Source organism: Lynx rufus, unplaced genomic scaffold (genome assembly GCF_022079265.1).
Source record: "Lynx rufus isolate CCGP_SWC_20201006 ecotype Redwood Valley unplaced genomic scaffold, mLynRuf1.p SCAF_8, whole genome shotgun sequence".
Classification (NCBI taxonomy): Eukaryota; Metazoa; Chordata; class Mammalia; order Carnivora; family Felidae; genus Lynx; species Lynx rufus.
Window position 1 is genome coordinate 138,690,306 of NW_025814896.1, and position 20,413 is coordinate 138,710,718.

General features: G+C 54.5%; 1 protein-coding gene across 1 annotated transcript; it reads right to left on the reverse strand.

Annotated features, from left to right (window-relative positions):
* Nucleotides 1–13,474: 13,474 nt before the first annotated feature.
* On the reverse strand, nt 13,475–19,288 carry RPS7 (ribosomal protein S7). Its single transcript, XM_047068900.1, has 7 exons — nt 19,260–19,288; nt 18,951–19,034; nt 18,622–18,693; nt 17,746–17,889; nt 16,992–17,056; nt 14,174–14,324; nt 13,475–13,585 (listed from the first exon to the last, which is right to left on the reverse strand). The coding sequence occupies exons 2-7, from the start codon at nt 19,023–19,025 to the stop codon at nt 13,508–13,510; spliced, it is 585 nt and encodes a 194-aa protein (XP_046924856.1). The 5' UTR covers nt 19,026–19,034; nt 19,260–19,288; the 3' UTR covers nt 13,475–13,507.
* Nucleotides 19,289–20,413: the final 1,125 nt, after the last annotated feature.

Genomic DNA, 20,413 nt, shown 5'->3' on the forward strand with positions numbered 1-20,413 from the left:
GCGTGAGGGCCCCGCGGCCCGCGACGGCTCCAGACAGAGGAAGCCAGAGTCTCTGAGCTGAGACGCCGGTGCCCTCCTTAGCGTGCCCACGCTGTGCCGCTTTCTCCATGAAAAGGACGCAGGCAGAAACCGCCTGCGCTCCGTGACACCTGCAGGGAGGCCCCAGCTCCCCTCTGCGTGACCACGGGGTGGACTGTAGAGGGTAGGGGTGAGGCTGATTGTCCCTCGATGGGGGAGAAGAGAAGGCCCACGGAGGTCAGCACACTGCTCCCGTCCCACCAGCCAGGGGACCACAGATGGGGGACGAAATCGGCTGCCCAGAGTTACCCCTCGTCGGTGGGGACGGTGGGGTCAGGACCTGGGGCCTCCTGACGCACCTGACCTGTCCCCTCTGCTCCCGTCAGCCACTGAGCACCAGAGTGGGCCCACCTGCCCGCTTACATCACGATGCCGTGGCTTTTATTGTGTGTTGGTTTAGGTCTGGTAGAGAGAAAAGGAGCCACCATTTATTACCTAACCCAGACACGTTGATCTTATTTAGTTCCCAAAACCACCTGGGGACCTCGCTTCTCGCCACGAGGGTGGCGAGGCCCAGGCCGCGGGAGGCTGAACGGCCAGCGTCGCACCACAACTGGACCAGGAGGCTGGCGCTCAGCCTGTGGCGCTCACACGGGTGACCGACTGCAGGAGGGAGAAGACGTGCGAGGTCGCCCACAGCCCACAGGGATGACCTTTGCCCTTTCCCTTCTCCTCTGCCGGCTGGGCCGGGGGGCCCCGAGCCCGCAACGTGGTCGGGAAGTAGGTCACGCCCGCAGCTGGCGAAGCGCTCAGGGCACCCTGGCCGAGTGAAGGAAAGAATCCGTGAACGAACGAACGAACGAACGGACAGAAGTTCACGAGCACAACACACAGAAGTGGGTGCTCTCTTCCTGCTACTGCCTGTCCAGCTCCCCAAGGGTTTTCCATGCCTGACGTCCGCACGTGATTCCCAGGGCCAGCCCCTCGGACACACGGCCGCTGCAGAGCCAGGGGCCCGCGTGGACACGGCCTCGCGGTCCGTCTGCCACACGGCCGTCAGGGTCCCGGAATCCCTAACAGTTTCTGAACAAAGGACAGCCCGGCCCGGTCACTGCAGTGTGTCCTTCACTGCAAGGATCTTAGCTGCTGTAGAAGCAAAGGCTTTGGCTCTTTCCAGGATGTAGCTCTGAACAGTGTTTGATAACGTAATGTTATATGTCAATAATGTCTCAATTTTAAAAAAGTCACGGTGTGCCTGGGTGTCTCAGTCGGTTAAGCGACTGACTTCGGCTCAGGTCATGATCTCGCGGTTTGTGGGTTCAAACCCCGCGTCGGGCTCTGTGCCGACGGCTGGAAGCCTGGAGCCTGCTTCGGATTCTGTGTCTCCCTCTCTCTGCCCCTCCCCCACTTGCCCTCTGTCTCTCAAAAATAAATAACCATTAAAAAAAATTTTTTTTTAATTTTTTTTAAACATTTATTTATTTTTGAGACAGAGAGAGACGGAGCATGAACGGGGAAGGGTCAGAGAGAGAGGGAGACACAGAATCTGAAACAGGCTCCAGGCTCCGAGCCGTCAGCACAGAGCCCGACGCGGGGCTTGAACTCATGAACCACGAGATCATGACCTGAGCTGAAGTAGGCCACTTAACCGACTGAGCCACCCAGGTGCCCCCAGAAAAAATTTTTTTAAGTCACGATACGAGCTTCTGGGCAGCTCAGTCGGTTGAGTGTCCAGCTCTTGATTTAGGGCTCAGGTCAGGATCCCAGGGTCGTGGGATCGAGCCCCAAATCGGACTCTGCTGAGTGTGGAGCCTGCTTGGGATTCTCTCTCACGCTCCCCCTGCCCCTCCCCTACTTGCACATGGTCTCTCTCTCTCTCTCTCTCTCAAAAAAAAAGAGTCATGACAAACATCTGTTCCACACCTACTTCGTGCGGAAGCCAATGGGCATTTGCTGGTATGTGGGGAGGCAAACAGGGTTTAGGTTTTGGGGTGTCAACAGCTGACCTGGAAACTTCCCCTCCAGATAGAAGGCGTGTGTCAAGAGACCGCCACGCTGCTCAGCCCGACCCATCGCCCTCACACGAGGCGGCTTGCTTGCCACCTGCCCAGCAAGGAGGTGCCCAGGGAGGGGACAGCCCAGAACCGGCAGAAGCCAGAACGCCTCCCTGAGGCCCTCGCTGCTGGCGCATCAGCAGGGCAGAGAGCAGGGCGGCCCTGGGTGGGAGCCCCTTCCCCAGGGTTCTGGCTCGCCCGCCCCGGAGGAGAGGAATTCTGTTTGTAAACGCAGAAGCTCCTGGCCTCCTTTAAGAATAACATCCTTATCTCCCGGCCAGAGACCAGGAGGTTCCCACCCTCCCTTCAGTGAAGGAAGCCAGGGTTTCAGAGGGGAGATGCAATCTGGAATTCTCAGTCACCGTTCCTTATGAGAATGAAGGAGACGATGAAAACAATGTGGCTTAATCTGCCAAACGTACAGTGGTACGTTTTCATTAAACATCCACATTAGGGCCCACCATTTATAGACGGAGAACCACATCCAGGAGCACCGGGGCGCTGGGGCCCCCACCCCCACGAGGGGGTTGCTTCCTATGGTGACGGTGACGCTGATGAGGGGTCCTTCCCCAGAGCCCACCCGAGAGGCACACGCAGAGTAAGAGGCTTTTCCCGTCGTGTTCTCCGACCTCTGTCTCCTCTCGTCACTCACGGGCCTCTCAAGCTTGTGGATGAACCAGAGTAGCCGTGAGAGGTCGGGCGCGGCTCTGGCCCCCAGGAAAGTCCTGTTACGCACACACGGCGGCTCTCCAACTTTGCCTTTTAAATTCATAAGCACCTCCTAACTTCGGCCTCCAAGTTGTCACAGCCAGCAGGCCAGGAAGGGCCCCCGTCACACCATGTCTCATCCAGTTCGGGAGACGAGAAACCCCCACTCCGTACCAGGCGACCCTCTCTGCGCTTGAAAGTGACCTTCTCCGGTCCTATCTTTGCCCGCATCTGGCATTCCCATTACCGAACCCCAAAACAGAGCTACCGGCCACGGGTACAGGTTACTGCTGTTGTCCGTGCGGCCCCACGCTGCGACTGGCGATTCGGAAACTCGCTGCCCCACCTCTCTGAACGTGTGCGGAGCTGAGAAGGCCTCCCCCAACCGTCTGGTAGCCGGCAGCCCTAGGTCGTCGTCAGTTATCCCCGGGAAGTTTCCACCACGAACTGGTGAATTAACAAAACGGTGGAATTCTAGTGCCTGGTTCACGTGACACCCCCATCCTTTGTGGGGACCTAAGAACAGATTCCCGTCTGTTCTCCCATCTCTGGCCGTACCCGGAACCTCGCCTCGACCAGGCGACCCCCGTCCTGCCCTCCAAGACCGCCAGGTCACCCGGTAGAGTGTCCCTACCTGCAGCGCACGCTAGGCGAAGGGGGCGTCCTGACCGTCGGGGACCCACGAGGACACTGCACCCGGGAGCCTCATGGCTGCTATTTACAGAGGCCGCTGAGCCCCACAGGCCAGGCGAGCGGGGCCCGGCTGTCAGGCTGCCCAGCAAATCAGGCTGCAGCCTTATCTGCAAAGAGCTTCCTGTTTGAAATACATCAGCTGCCCCGCGGGAGGGCGGCGAGGAGGGTGTGGGAACGTTGCAAACTCCCGGAGGTCAGGGCTCCCGGCAGACCACGGACCCGCCCCGAGAGTCCTTCCAGCTCTTCACCCCCGACGCCACCCCGACTGTCCTGGGTCTGTTCTGTGCTTCTCTTCCGGGAGGACGGTGGGGATGCAGGAAAGCATTGAGTGGTCCTTATCACCTGGTGTCACATCAGACAGAAACACGCGCAGCTGACACGCTTCCTCTCCCGTTCTCCGTGTGGGCTTTCACTTCACAGCATTAACCTCATCTACTGGTCGAGACTGAACCCGCGGCGAGACCCCAGACTCACCGCGCTCACCGAAGCTTCGTATGTGCCCCCAGAATCTCTCTGTGCGGTGGGCTGGGCGGGTCCAGCTTCTGCGCAGCCTGACTCTTGGGGGGGGGGTTGCTTCTTTAAGAAAGAGATACACACATAAAATTAGGATCATAAAAAGCTACATTCAGGGGCACCTGGATGGCTCAGTCGGTTGAGCGTCTGACTTCGGCTCAGGTCATGATCTCACAGTTCGTGGGTTTGAGCCCCGTGTTGGGCTCTGTGCTGACAGCTCGGAGCCTGGAGCCTGTTTCGGATTCTGCGTCTCTCTCTCTGCTCCTCCCCGGCTCGTGCTGTGTTAGTCTCTCTCTCTCAAAAATAAATAAACATTAAAACCATTTTCTTAAATGCCACATTCAATGGTGCATTTGTATTTATACCGAAAAGAAAAACCTCAAGAGATTACAAATTTTGTAAAACCTGTCAGATTCCATGCACATCACAAAATCCACGAAAAAGAATGGATCCTTTGTTAAAACCACCTAATAGCATAAATAAATCTCACAACCTGGACCAAATGGGCCACTTCCAGGGAAACACAGGATCTACCACAATGGACCCAACATGAAATAGACGACTTAGCAGCCCCATAACAATGAAGGGAACTGAATTTGTCACTTAAAAAACTCCCAAAAAGGAAACTCCAGGCAGGCCGGGTGATTTCATACGAGAATTCTACCAAACTTTAATTTTTTTTTAATTTTTTTTAACATTTATTTATTTTTGAGACAGAACATGAACGGGGGAGGGTCAGAGAGAGGAGACACAGAATCCGAAGCAGGTTCCAGACTCCAAGCTGTCAGCACAGAGTCCCACGTTGGGGCTCGAACCCACAGACTGCGAGATCATGACCTGAGCCAAAGTCGGACGCTCAACCGACTGAGCCACCCAGGCGCCCCTTTACCAAACTTTTAAAGAAGAATTAACACCAAGTTTACATACCTCTTCCAGAAAACAGAAGAGGGAGGAGCATTCACCAATTCATTTTATGAAGTTGGCATGACCCTGATACCCAAACCAGACAAAGACAGTACGAAAAAAAGAAAGAAAGAAAACTGTAGACTGATAACCCTCACGAATACAGATGCAAAAATCTTTAACGAAATGCTGGCAAATAGGATTCAGCAATACATAAGAAAGATTTATAAACTGTCACCAAGTGGAGTGTTTCAGGGATGTAAGCCTGGGTCAATATTCAAAAGTCCAGCAGTGTCATCAACCGTAGTAAAAGCTAACAAGGAAAAATTGCATGATCATATCAACAGGTACAAGAAAAAGCATTTGACAAAATTCAACACACCTCTTCATGAAAAAAAAACTCTCTGAAGGGGGGGGCTTTCTCAACTTGATAAAGCAGCATCCATGTTTAAATAAACCTACGATAACATCACACTCAGGAAAGACTGAACATCTCCCTCCTAAGATCTGGACACGGCAGGACATCCACTCTGACCACTGCAACGCAGTGCTGGAGTCCCGGCCAGGGCAAAAGACACGGCAAGGAAAGAAAAGGCACGCGGGTCAGAAAAGAAACACCGAACAGCCCCTTGTGCAGACGACAGAAGTGTCTGCTTGGAGAATCCCGGAGAGTCTACAGAAATTCCTAAAACCGGTAAGGGGGCTCAGCAAGGCTCCGAGTACAACATGAACACACGGAAACCCGGGGCACTTCCGCGAGCGAGCAGCGAACACGTAGACTCCGAAATTAAAAATCGTTTACAATCGCTCAAAGGAACGAAATGAACACAGAGACTCCGAAATTAAAAATCATTTACAGTCGCTCAAAGGAAGGAAATGCCTGGATGGAAACCTCACAAAACACGTGCAGGACGTAAGTGCTGAAACAACGCGCCGACCGGGAAAATCGCAGCAGGTTTAAGAAACCACGAGGCGCGTCGAGCTCCGGGACGGGAAGGCTCCGCGCGGAAAGGAGGCCGGATTCCCCCCAAAGTGATCTACAGGCTTAACACGATTCCTATTGAAATCCCAGCAGGAAGCTTTGTAGACAGAGACAGGATTCTTCCAGAACTAGAAGACAAAGGAGGCAGAAGAGGCAAAACAATTTGGAAACGAAGAATGAAGTAGGGGGAATCAGTCTGCCCAACGTCAAGATTCATTATATGGAGAAGCAGAGCAGGGAACCCACACAAATACACCCAACTGCTTTTTTAAGTTTTCTCGTCCTTGTGATAAAACACACACGACGTACGATTCACCGTCTTAATCACTCTTCAGTATACAGTTCGGTGGTATTGAATACATTCAGATGTCACGTGACGCATCCCATCCACCTCCATGATTCCTTCCCTCTTGTGAAACCGGACCTCCGTACCCGTTAACGCCACAGCCCCGTCACACACCCACCTCAGCCCCCTGGCCACCACTGCTGGACTTTCTATGATGTTGACTATTCTAAGACTCTCACGTAATGGGAAGCAAGCAGTATTTGTCTTTTTGTGACTGGCTTATTTCACGGAGCGTAACGTCCCCAAGGTTCATCCGTGTGGTGACAGGTGTCAGAACAACTTAACCAACTGAAATCCAAACTAACACAGCCCAACTTGACTTCACCCCTGCCCGGGGACGTTTGGCAGCATTCTGGAGATACCGTCACGCCGTGCCGTTGGGGGCGCGGTGCTGGCTTCTTGGGGGAAGGGGCCGGGATGCTGCCGAGAGTCCCACGGTGTTCTGGACACTCCCCACCACGAGGAAGAGCCACGCCCCAAAGACGCCCCTGGTGCCACGAGCGTCACCGGACAGGAGGCCTGAGACCGCAGTCCTGGGTGACGGCATACGGTGTCCCGAGGGTGCATCCCCTCGCCCACGCTCAACGCCAGCTGAGGGGAAGGCGCGGCATCCAGGTGCCAGCAAGGACCCCTGAGTCAGCCCCTATTCAGTCCTCAGCACTTGCCCTCCCACGAGGCGCTGGCACTGTGGCGAGAGCGCAGGAGACAGGGCGGAGAGTGACAGCCCTTGCCCAGCTCATGCTTTGCAGACCGCGTGGGACGAGCAGACAGCGAGCCTGTCCCACGCCCCCCCCCCCGCAACCCTCCTCCTGTCTCACCACTGACCTGGGACACTTACCTTTTGTTCTGTGTCCCGAATTGTTAAGGGCTCTTTCAAAAAGTGCCAAAACCTGAGAGTCACTCTTGGTTACAGAAGAGGTGGTAATATTATACTAACGTACCTGCTTCAAGTAGCTTGTAAATTGGAACCGAGTTTCAATGGGGAATCGTGTTTACGCCTGCCTGGCCAACAAGTACCAAAAAGTCATGAGAAATCACTAGGCACGTCTCCCTCCAGACCTTCTCTGTCTTCCGTCCCGCCCTCAGTTTTCTTCTCGAAAGCGTGCAAGTCATGGCCCTGGGCTCGGGCTTCTCCCGGTGAACCCCGACCCCTCCAGCAGCCTGGCCCCGCGCAGTGGGTCACAGTGAGAATCTGGCACGGCTCCCCAGAATTATTTACATCTCCCACAGATAGCGGAGCCATCCGCACACAAGGGCCGGATCAGGCCTGTCTGTCTCTGGACAGGAATTTTCCCTGGAGTCACCCGGTCGTGCAGCTGTGGCCGTGGACACTGTCCGTGAGGCCGTTCACCGTGCTCCCCCCGTCCCAGGCCCGAAGGCTCTGTTTCCCCAGAGTTCCCTGAAAGCCTCCCTCCGCTTGCGTATCCTCAGCCACACTGGTCACCGGTGGGCACAGACCCCAGACGGTCAGGGAACACTCGCGCCCACCGGGCCGGGACATCCGGCTCTGACTTCACAGTGTCGCTCGCCAGCACGAGGGCTGTTACCCACACTCAGGGATGCTACGACTCACCGCGACCTCTGACCACACCACAGCATCCAAGGTCATGAGAGCACCCGAGATCGCGGGGGGGGTCTCAAACGTGAGCGTGCACCGGAACCATCCAGAAGGCCTCTGAAAACGCAGACAGGGCCCCACCCCAGACCTGAGTCAGTGGGCCGGTGCGGAGACCCGGGAACTTCCATTTCTCACCAGTTCCCAAGCAGGGCTGGGGCTGCTGGTCCGGGGACCGGGCTCTGCGAAGCCCCGACTCCCTCACAGGGTCGCTGCAAGGCATCGAGTTAATGAGGCACCGGACACGCGGGGATGCTCACGCGTCATGTGGTAGCCGTCGTGCAAATTCTCACTTCCCACCTTCCCTCCTTGGTTGCCCCACGAGACCACACGCTCCTGCCCTGGCACAGGGACCGACGCCAACAAACCCGTCCCTGTTCCTTGCGGGAAGAGGGAAAGACCTGATGGATGTGGTCCCCGCCTCCCGCAGCAGCCCCCCCAGGAGCGGCGAGGGACGGCCACAGAACCGCACCATCAGGCCCATCGACGGGCCCGGTGAGGGGGAGGCCGCCTCAAGCGGCCGGGAACAGCCTGAACTTGAACAGCACGGGGCAGCTGTCAAAGCTGCTAACCCCACACGGGGACTCCTGGGCCGGGGTCCTCAGTCTTTCCGTGGTCCCTCCAGGCCGCCCCTGTGCACCTCGTCCTGGGTCAACAGAAGCCAAAGGGATGGACTCCGCGAGCCACCAGGAAGGCAAGCCTTCTTACCTACAGCGCGTCAGTAACTGTGAAGTCAAGGCCGCCTGGGTTCACGACCGTCAGACGTGTCTGCCTCGGGCCCTGCGCACCGACGACCTTCTGGGCAGAGGCTGTAACTTGCCTCGTTTTTCTGTGCCCTGGGTCTTCCGGAGGATCCGCGTGTCGCCGGCCTCAAAAGCAGGGGCCTCTGCGCAGCCTGGGGCACCTGGGTGGCTCAGTCCGTTAAGTGTCCGACTTCGGCTCAGGTCATGATCTCGCGGTTCGTGAGTTCGAGCCCCGCGTCGGGCTCTGTGCTGACAGCTCGGAGCCTGGAGCCTGTTTTGGATTCTGTGTCTCCCTCTCTCTCTGCCCCTCCTCCACTCGTTCTCTCTCTCTCTCTCTCTCTCTCTCTCTCCCCCTCTCCCTCTCAAAAATAAATACACTTTTTTTTTTTTTTTTTTTTTTTTTTGGGACAGAGAGAGACAGAGCATGAACGGGGGAGGGGCAGAGAGAGAGGGAGACACAGAATCGGAAACAGGCTCCAGGCTCTGAGCCATCAGCCCAGAGCCTGACGCGGGGCTCGAACTCACGGACCGCGAGATCGTGACCTGGCTGAAGTCGGACACTTAACCGACTGCGCCACCCAGGCGCCCCAATAAATACACTTTTTAAAAAATTAGAAAAAAAAAAGAATAAAATGTAGAACTTCTCCTTTGTTCCGCTCACGGATTGAAGGGTTGCAGACTGGGCTCTTAGCCACCTCACTTCCCAGTACCTGCAAGATAACAAACCCTTCTTGTTCAGGAGACTGATTTCACAGATTCTCACTCCTTTCAAAACTAACATCACCAATTTGTTTTCAAGGACAAGACGGCTCATGTATTCTTTTTTTTTTTTTTTTTTAATTTTCTTTTTTTCATGTATCCTTTCAACAAACAGCGGGTCTGCGTAAGTGTCACTCTCCAAAAGGACATACAGCTCCTCAGCGGGGACTGACAGGTCGTGTGCTCTGACAGCGACCCTTATGATCGGAGGAACCAGGAGACTCGGCCAGGCCGGGTCCCGTCCTCTGCTCTACACACGAGAACTCAAGTCGGAGAAGCGAGGCAGCTCCCGGAAGGCCCCAGCTCCCGCCCGGCGACGTCCCTAACGGACCTGTGCCGAAGGATTAAAACGGGCCCAGTGGTCAGCACTGCCATCGGGCCCTCACTGCACCGTGTCCGCAGTCCAGGCTTGCAACGTGCCAAACGGGAACGGTTATGAATAGAATTAGCGGAGTGACAAGGCCATGGCCGTGGGCCATAGTGGGCTCAGTCGCGTGGTGGTTACAGACCCAACAGGGTTTTGCCCCACTTCAGGGAGGTGGGAAGGCTGTTTTGGGAGCAGAGGGTAGTGTGCTGGGTACAACAGACCCCTCACGTAAGTACATCACTACAGACCATGAACTTGATTTTATCCGTATAGAATTCCGAGTAAAAATGTAACTGCCGGAGGAAGCGGCATTCAGACCGAACTTCCTTATAATCAGTCACACACTGTTGCTGCTGTCTTGATTACAGCGAGAACATTCCAACTGAGCTGAAGGCACTAACTGCTTCTCCAGCAGTGAGAGCGATCTTTGTGACCAGAACCATCTCTGATAATTGAAGTGTCTCTATTTTCATTAGATGTGGTTTTATTGTACTGTCACAAATTTTTGTAGGTATCAAGTGTAGTATTAAGAGACCTAAAATTATGTATCTCAGCGCCTCAAGAAGTTGAAAATGTTCCACTAAGGAACTTTGCGGCTTCATATACCTTTATTGGTTCTTTTACCATATTGTAGGAATTAGGGACTAAAGGCTGGACTAATACACAAGCTGAAGGGAAAAGGAAGATTCAGAAAGTTACATCTGGGGCGCCTGGGTGGCTCAGTCGGTTGAGCGTCCGACTTCAGCTCAGGTCATGATCTCGTGGTTCGTGAGTTCCAGCCCCGAGTTGGGCTCTGTGCTGACAGCTCAGGGCCTGGGGCCTGCTTTGGATTCTGTCTCCCTCTCTCTCTGCCCCTCCCCTGCTCACCCTCTGTCTCTCTCTCAAAAATAAACATTAAAAGATAAAAATAAAAAAATACCCCAGCAAAAAAAAAAAGGGGGGGGTGCGAGTAGATTAAATAAGACCGATAAAACATCCAACTGCTGAAGCTGGGTGACAGCTGACATCCCATTATACTTTTGGATGTGGATAAAGGCTTTTCCAAAGACAGACGTGAACAGAAACACATCACTGGCTATGCCAGTTGTCAGTTGGGCAACTACATTTGCCAACACCAAAATTTTCCACCTTTCCTGGTATTGGGGTAATCTTTGTTCTTATAAAGCAATTGGAAATGGTTTGATATTTAAGTTTCTAACAAATGAATGCTAAGTCAACTGAGTCTTTGGAAGTTTTTGAAAGTGTTAGAATATTCTCTTCCAAGTTGTTACCGTACGCAGATTTTACAGGTGACACGTTGTCTAAAATGAAAGCGCTTCTCAGCGGCCACCTTAAAATATACTTGTTCCTTGGCGCATGCTAGTTTCGAAAGCAATTGTGTTCTCACAAAGTGCTAAAATGTATTTTCTTGGGGCATGGATTTTGTTTTAATGTCACTTGTCATCAGAAAAACCAACAGATTCAGAATTGTTTAAAAGAAAAATTTCTGGAAGCTTTCTGGAAAGTTTACCAATCTTGTTTCCCACAGAATGAGACTGAATGTAGCAATCTTCATGACCACTCGGTATCTGATGTAAAGATTCAACCACTTAATATAACCCACAAAACCCCCATCACTAGGAACTTGTAACTGCAGTATTCTCCCAGGTTACGGGGCTGTGGCCATTGACCCCAAAGGCCTGACACGTGCAGTTTAATGAAGTGCACACTTAAAATCCTGGGCACTGGTCACTTCTTTAAAAAAAAAAACATCACTATCTTGTTTTAGGTATGTGCTGTAAAGTAGTAAAATCCCATTTTACAGATACGAAAACAGGCTGAGTGGCGACACCGGAGAATGCTGTGTTCTTATGGTGATAAGTAAAACCATGTTATCAACCTACAGCTCATCACTAATTTCTGGGTTTATGGCCACAAAGACTGAATTTTCCTTCCTTACATTCATCTGGCATTTTCTTTCTTTTTTTTTTTAATTTTTTTTTTTAACATTTATTTTTGGGACAGAGAGAGACAGAGCATGAATGGGGGAGGGGCAGAGAGGGAGACACAGAATCAGAAGCAGGCTCCAGGCTCCGAGCCATCAGCCCAGAGCCCGACGCGGGGCTCGAACTCACAGACCGTGAAATCGTGACCTGAGCTGAAGTCGGACGCTTAACTGACTGAGCCACCCAGGCGCCCCTCTTTTTTTTTTTTTAAAGATTTTTTAAATGTTTATTTTTTGAGAGAGCCGTCAGCAGAGCCCCACGTGGGGCTCGAACTCGCGAACTGCGAGATGGTGACCTGGGGTAAAGTTGGTTGGGCACTTAACCGACTGACCCACCCAGGCGCCCCTCAGCTGGTATTTTCTGAAGACCAAAGTATACGCTAAACGTTGTCGAAGACAATTAGGCAGGGGCCCTAGAGCAGCACAAAAAAACGTAGAGCCTGGGAAACCAAGATGGCTTCACGCCAGGGAAGGGCGAGGGAAGGGCGAGGCAGGCTTGCGGCACATCAGCCGGGGCCTGAGAAAACCAAACTTTACCCCAAACTGGGAGCCACTGAGCTTACCACGGTGGGGACGGTAGAGTGAGGAAACGGCAAACGGGGTCCTCCGAGAAGAGCCGAGTTCTGGGCGACTGCCTCCCCTCGGGGAGGCCTTCCTCCCTCAGCCACCAAGCAAAGCTTGAGCCGCCGAGCTGGGGCAGCACCAAGGGGAGCCCTCCCTAAAACAGCCCAAACGGCCTGTCTGGGATGGCCTCGACCCCCATCTTGCAAAATGGGGAACTACCACCAGCTCGCCTCACGGTGTAGCTGGGATCGAAATCTCTTTGCAGGTCTAATTTGGTGCAAAAGGTCACTTGGGGCTGCCTCCAAGGATGTTTCTTCCCCCCAGTGAAGAGGGGCGGCTCTGAGAGGCGGTTGTGAGGCTTAGCAATCGTGTGTCGCGGAACTCGACACCTACCCCTCCCCCAGCCACCTGGGAGAGAGCTGGCACAGCTGGGGCCCCTGCTGCTTTGCCCCCCCCCCCAAAACTTCTCATCAGAGGGACACCGGACTGTCGCGCGGAAGACGGACCGGACCGCGAATCTGTGCGCGACAACTGATTCCGCAGGAAGGGGAGCAGGGGGCCGCTCAACGGGCGGTCTCAGTTCTCACAGGATCGATCCCACATTCACAGCAGCGTATGCACCTGAGACCACTGAACTGTGCCCTCACAAAGGATAAGATGGTAAACTTGCATATGTGGTTTTCTTTAAATGTTTATTTTTGAGAGAGAGAGAGAGAGAGAGAGAGAGAGAGAGAGAGAGAGAGAGAGAATAAACCCCAAGCAGACTCCACAGTCAGTGCAGAGCCCAATGTGGGGCTTGACCCCACAACCGTGAGATCATGACCTGAACCAAAATCAAGAGTCAGACACTTCACTGACTGAGCCCACCCCACCCCCGCCGGGGGGCCCCTGAAGTTCAACCTTGAGGTGGACTTTCCAGGAGACCCGGTACCCGAGTAGAGCACCTCGGCGGGACTAGGACGTACCGTCACCCCGACTACTCGCGCTCCAGTTCCCGTGGATCTTTGGGATGAACTTGTCAAAGCGCCGATACTTGGCCATTTGGGGCGATTTCACGTGGTCCCGCCCCCTCCGACATCCCCGACTCCAGGTACACCCCTCGCTTGCATCCCGTTTCCCCGAACAGCCCACAGACACCCTCTCTGTTCAGAATCTTCCAGCCTGTGCAGGAAGCTACCGGTAATGCATCCACATCTCCGAAATTCTGAGAACCACGCCCAGAGCAGAACACTGTGAATGTTTTATTTAATCGTTTCGTCTACAACTGAAACTCTGGGAACTCAAAGTTAACATCCTTGCCCGTGAGCTTCTTATAGACGCCCGAGAAGGTTTCCACCTACGAGCAAAGAAAGAATTCGTCACAAAACTCTTAAATACGCACATTCATCTGAAAGCCTAACGATTATGTGAAACTGGGCCCTGCATGGCTTCCCCCCCCTCAGCAGCCGGGCACACAGGGCACGAGGGGTACATAGGGCGTGCCCGCCTCCCAACGCTGGGGACGAGCTCATCTCTGATGCTGAGGGACACGGCTCTACGGTCTGTGCCCGACTGAGGGGCTCTGAGCCCGTGACGGAGCCCGGGGACCGTCCACCTCAGTCACGCTTTCCCGGGAATGAAGGGAAGGGACAGTTCTCCCAGATTCTGACACCACCACATCTCACCCCCAGAAGGATCCACAGCCTTGCTGAGGGGAATTACCTTACTTCCAATGTTCCTAGTAACTTAAAAGGTAGAGTTTTGACTTCCAAAACATCCCCCACTGTAAAACCCGACACGGAATCCAAAGGGAAGCGTGCAGAGGTTCCGATGGAGAAAAGCTGGCCCTGGGTTTACGCTCACTGGCTCTGGTGACACCGGAGACAGGTCGTGCCGTTTGCCCTCCCTGTGTCCGGACCCTCCCGCGACGCAGTCACCCCATTACCTTGTGTTCCACGTTGTTCTGCTGTGCTTTATCCAAATGAACCTTTATGAGCCGGCTGCCGTCCAGTTTCACACGGATTCTCTTGCCCACAATCTCGCTCGGGAAAACCAAGTCCTCCAGGATCGCGTCGTGCACGGCGGTCAACGTGCGGCTGAAAGAACAGAACGACGGAAGTGAGAAACCTGGAATCTACGAAGGCCTGCCCTCCTGTGAGCCCCTTCCAAGTCAAAAACGTAAAAGGCAAATCCCAGGCCCCTAAACCAAGTTACCACTGGGTTTCCAACGGACGACTTACATCTAATCCGTCGCCAGGGCCGGTGCCAAACTAGACAGGGCCACGAACACCTACGGCTTTCCTTCAAAGCTTAGGGGGAGTTCAACGTGACGCCTTATAAACCACACACGCCGCTCCCGGTGATCATCTCCAGGGAGGGGGGAGGCAGGGAGGACTTTCACTTTTACACACAGCTGTAGGTGTATTTTCGGGCACCGTTTCGACGGAACACCTCCGTAACCTCTTAACCACTCGCTCTTCTGCAAAGCCATCCTTCTCCGAAGTTGTCAAATTATCTACAAATTCCTGTGACCACGTAACTTCCTAACACAAGATCCTGCAAGAGCTCGCCATGACCTGCGAAGCTCCTCCTGGTTCCCTGGGACGGGATGGGGCACCTCGGTCCCCAGCTCCTACACCCCCACTCTCATCCCACCACGCACGCCTCCGCGATCGTCCCACTCGCGTCCCTGACACTGCATCAAGTCCACGACCCACGTGGCCGCTTGACGAGGAGGTTCAACTGATTCCGAACCCCAAGCGCTAACGGGATACTGGGATGAGAGAAGAAGGGCGGCCCTCAGGTTTAGAGGCACCTGTGTCACGGAGCCCATCAGGTCCCCTCGCCCCCAGCAGGTCCGAGACCGCATTCCCCTCATCTGTGCTTCAGAGCTGTCAGTTCCTACACACACGTCACACCTTCTAGGGGCTCCCGGATGCCTCCCGAGGGCTTCCTGTTCCACGGCCACGGACGGCAGGCTCAAGGGAAAGCCACTTCCCAAATCCTGCATCACCTCTCAGAAAGCAAATGACAAGGACGCCGCCCCAGTTAAGCTTTTCCCACAGTACGAGGAAGAACACAAACACGGACAAGTGTCTACCCTCCCCCTTTAAAGCACAAATCAGAATGGAATCACAGCGGCCGCACATCTTCTGACTCCAACACGGTCTATTACAACGGGGAGGGACGGGGATGCAACCTTGACCATCCCAAGCCCCAGGAACGGAACAGGCTCAGAGCAGTAATGGAAACCCTGCTGTAGATTAGAAACAAGAACAAAAACAAAAAGAAGTGAGTCTCAGGACCTCACGTATACGGGAGAAAGCCGAGTACTGAAGGAGAAGAACCATGGAACCAAGCGGTGAAGGGCCGCGGCCGGCCGCCTAGGGCTTAGCGCAGGAGCACAGAAGGCCCCACGTGTGGGGGGCAGGTCACCAGGGACGTGGTGAAGTCGTCGTCCCCGGAGCCGAGGTGGAAACACACGTCTGGGAGGGGGGACGGCCAGAGCTGTGGGTGAGGGTCAGTCCTGCAGCTGCCCTCAGAGCAAAGGCTTCGTTCTCACACTCCCAGTACCGACGCGGGCTCTCACGGCCCGCGTGCTCTCCACCACCCCGCGTGTCTGATCTCGGGGTCACAAACTACCCAGAACACCAAAAATTCCCTGAATCCTTATGTTACTCCAACTGCTCAGGATCAGGCTCAAAGTACTGAAGCCCAAGATGCAAGTTCCAGAAAGTGTGGCCCCAGCCCTTCCCTTCCCCACTCCTCTCCCACAGGAGCAAGTATCTGCCTGTAAGACTCGAGTCCCATCCCTTGTTCAAGTGGTTTTACAAACAAGATGAAGTTAAAAACAGCCCAGCATTACTGGTGTGGCTGAAAAGAGTCCGTTCTCCTTATCCCTTTAGAAATAAAGACACGACCGACTTCACCTGGAGGTCAGACAGGTACCAGAGGAGTTTCCCAAATGGTCCCCAGGGCAGGGCCTGCAGGGCTTCAATAATCCAACTCTGTGAAACGAGACTTCAACAACACACCAAAAGGCCCAGATCAAGGAGCCAACAACTCTCAATCTGAGTTTAGGCCAGAAAACCCTAAGCCAATCAAGTTTAAATAACACCGTTCGTGAGCATCTATAACCGCAGCAACACTTTTAATCTGTGATGTCAGCAACAGAAAAATATGCCTAATTTCTTAGCCTTAATTCACTGCAAAAATAAAAAGTAAAGACCCATCTCAGCCCCCCTCCGCTACTTCCAGTGTGCTTGATCCCACAGCTCTACACTGAGGATCCCCTCACTGTTCCTGTCCTTTACCCAAAGAATTGGAGAAAACCCTCTTTTCTGAAAGCAATGACCTATTCATTCTACCTATGTAAACATGTAATTCTTACTCTAGAATTCATTTTAAAACATTTATACATGGGGCGCCGGGGTGGCTCAGTTGGTTAGGCGACCGACTTTGGCTCAGATCATGATCTCGCAGTTTGTGAGTTTGAGCCCCGCGTCGGGCTCTGTGCCAACAGCTCAGAGCCTGGAGCCTGCGTCGGATTCTGTGTCTGTCTCTCTCTCCGCCCCCTCCCCTGCTCACGCTGTGTGTCTCTCTCTCAATAGTAAATAAATGTCTAAAAAAATTTTAAATCAATAAAATAAAAACTAAAATAAAAAAGCAACCTACCAAAACTCTTAGTACAAACAATCGAGCAGATAAGGAGTTGTTCGTAAGGGGTTTACAGCACACTTTTTCGATGCTGATAAAATACTCACCTTCTGGGACGCTTTTGCTTGTTTTTTGTACGGCTTTTTCGAGTTGGCTTAGGCAGAATTCTCCTCTGTGAAGATTACCATGGAAAAAGAAAAACCTCAGGTTAGCAGAAAGCTGGCAACTGTCAAAGTGCTTCAAAAGGCAAAGGGCAGTAACGATAAATTCAAAGTTTGCAAAAGTCAAACCACCCACACCGAACAAGCTACTGAGAATTCCCCGATTTCTCATTAATTCATTCAGAATCCAGAGAATATATTCACACGGCGCCAGAAAAAAAAGATCCCTCGCTCCTGATTTGAACCCCAAAATACTGCACACCTGCCACAATGCCAGGCCCGCCACCTACCGTCGGTAGGAACACGCCTGCGGAGCCACAGCGCTAGTTAAATTTGTCACTGGCACTTCACCCCCACACATCTGTTTGCACCAAGGCCAGATCTGAACTTAAAAAAAAAAACACAGCCACCTTTCTTGACTACGGGCCCCTTTCCAGGAACTATTCCTCACCATCTGCTTTCCTCCCAAAGCGTACAGCCGCCCGCTTCAGTTCTGTCCTGCAGACAAACCACGGCTCAGACCCACCACACGTCCAGAATTCCCTCGTAAACGCACTACATTCACGCCGTTGTAAACGTGGAGAGCCGTTTTCACGTTAACAGCGGAAACGTACTTATCTGTTTACCGCAAACACAAAGTGAAACACAAGTGATTTTAACAAAATGCCCAAAACAAAACATTCCCCAGGACTACACACACCTGAGCAATAAAGACCACGTGCTTCCCGCTGAACTTTTTCTCCAGCTCACGCACGAGCCGGACTTGGATTTTCTGGAAAGACTTCAGTTGAGGAACAGGAACAAAGATGATGATAGCTTTGCGACCACCGCCAACTTCGATCTCCTGAAGGAAGAACACAGAACACCAGCGTGACCTTAAGTTCACACGCCCATCTTTCCCATCCGAGCCCAGCGCTGAGCGCGAACACTCGGCTTGAACGTGGTCAAATACTCTAGCACACCAAAATTTTAAAGAAATCCTCCTCCCGTGCTTTCCCACCGCCAGGGCCAGCCCTCAGTCTCCCCTCCCTCACAAACCCCACGCAAGGATGCGTGGGCAACGCTGTGCTCCAGGAGGTAAACGTGCGCAGCCGGAACTGAGGCTGCTTGTCCCGTGCGCAACCTCCAACCCCGTCCACACGCACTGCAGCTCCTAAACTAAAGACGGGAATTTGAAAAAGTGAATTTCCCCAGACACAGAGTCCAGACCGGCAGCCTGGAAAGCAGACCCGTAAACGCTGCAGCAGAGAAGCCCCGGGAACAAGCGGGAAGGAAGCGCGTTGTTCTCGCTGCCAACACGCCCACGTTAAGAAGGCCAAGCCTCAGACTTTCTCTGCGAGACGCTCCTTCCAGGACCAGGGAGCGGGGACGGCCGGCTCGGCCACGTCTCTGACCCACAGTGCGCCTCCCCGCACACTGTGCCACCTCGAAGACGACCTGGGGCAGTCCCCCCACCCGCACGGCCGCACCTGCACGGGGCGCGCGGGAAGGGGCCAGGCGGCAGATCCCGCCACCGCGCCGCGCGGACGGTCCGCCTACGGCCACCCCCACCCCCGGCATAAACCCCCCCCTTTACCTTGGCCGCCGTGATGTTCAGCTCCCTCAGCTGGGCTTTGAGGTCGGAGTTCATCTCCAGCTCCAGGAGGGCCTGGAGAGAGAAGCAGCCGAAGCCGACCCTCAGCGGGGCGCCCGCACCGCCCACGTGCAGACACTCGGGGCCTCCTCCCGGACGCGTCCCCACCTCCACCCGAGGTGACACGCGCCGTGGGGGTGGGGGGGGGTGCCGGTGCCGGGGCGCGGGCGGCACTTGCTGCGGGAGGATGACGGACACTTGTTGGGCAGGGGAACGCGCGCGTGGGGGCGGGGGGAACACGCGCCGGGGCTCCGGCCCTGCCCTCCCCTCACCTGGGAGATGCCAGACTCGAACTCGTCCGGCTTCTCGCCATTGGGCTTCACGATCTTCGCGCTCGAACTGAACATGGCCTTCTCCTGCAAGTACAGGGCGCCCTAGCTGAGGTGTCCGCGGCCCCAAGCCACAGACCCCCGCCGGTCCCGGCCCCGCTCCACCCCGCAGAAGCCATCGGGGGGCACAGCCCGGGTAATCGGCCGTATCCCCGCCGGGTGAGCCGGGCCCGCCGATGCAGGGAGGACTCCGACACGTGTAGTCCTCAGAGTCGGCGGAAAAGTCCGCCGGAGAGAAGGCCGCCAACATACCTCGGTAAGAGCGCCGGTCTAGGAAGAGGCCTAAGTCTCGCGAGAGCGCCTCAAATCCCGGCGGCGCAAGGGAAGAGGCGGGAACAGTGCGCGAGAGAAACCGGAAGAACCACCGAGAAAAGGTCGAAGCCGAGAGAGTCCCAGGAAGAGGCTCGTGGGGTCGGGCGCGTAGGGAACGCTCCTCCGGAGGCGCCGTGTCGTACCAGGCGGGGGCCGGGCGGCCGGGCCGGGGTCTGGGCGGAAGACGGGGGCCGAGAAAAGCAACCCCACCCCGAAGAGCGGATGTTCAAAAAAGTCTCATTTAACCCGAAGAAACTCACTTCCCCACCGAAGCCACGAAAAGGAATCCGAGGCTTGGATGCCAGTTCACCCCGGAGGGAACCCGATGAGATGACGTTCGTTAGAGCTCTTTGGAAACGAAGTGCTTTACGAGTAAACGTGGTTTTCCGGCCCTAAACAATTTAGCCCTCGTCCCCACTGCTTGGTGCGGCGGACACTTGGGGACGTCCGCGGACACCTCTCGTGCGGGCCGGAGCGCAGCGAGCCGGGGGCTGGGGGGGGGGGAGCCTGGGGCCCCGGGCGCCGACGCGAGCGGGGCAGAGGGCTCGGGGTGCGGTGGGGGACCATGGGCAGAGCCAGGCCGGAGCTGGACAGCCGGGGTCAGCCGGCCCTGACCTCAAAGCCGGCAGAGATCGCGTATGAGGAAAGATTGGGGGATGACACATCACTACTGGGTTCGACAAAGAAGTATTTATTAGAAAAGTGCCTCCCGTTGTGCCACGCTGTCACTTCCCTCCCGCCCTAGAGAGGAACGAAAAACATAATGCAGAAATACTCTATGATGTCTATACTCTGTGCTAATGCTTCACTAGATGCTAGCGATTTAGTAGAACCCGCTGAATCCTTGCCCTCGGGAAGATTTACCTTTTGGTGAGGAAGACGGAACATAAAGTGGCAAGACCAAGTATGTAATGACAGATGATAGTAACAAACAGTAAAACGAGTCAAGGGGAGAAGAAGGATTCATGCTCTAAGAAGTCAGGGAAGTTTTTGAAAAAAGATGTGGAAGAAGTAGGAGCTGTTCGCCAGGAAGAACATTCCAGACAGGGAACAACTTGTGCTAAATTGTCTGGCCGCGGTCACATAATTTAATC

What these genes read in the sequence shown, in the direction of transcription:
- RPS7 (XM_047068900.1), bottom strand. Translation starts at nt 19,025, where the DNA reads ATGTTCAGTTCGAGCGCGAAGATCGTGAAGCCCAATGGCGAGAAGCCG. An exon ending in TCGAGTCTGGCATCTCCCAG is followed by an intron (nt 18,694 to 18,950) that starts GTGAGGGGAGGG and finishes TTCTCTCTCCAG; the next exon opens with GCCCTCCTGGAGCTGGAGAT. An exon ending in TGAACATCACGGCGGCCAAG is followed by an intron (nt 17,890 to 18,621) that starts GTAAAGGGGGGG and finishes TTCTTCCTTCAG; the next exon opens with GAGATCGAAGTTGGCGGTGG.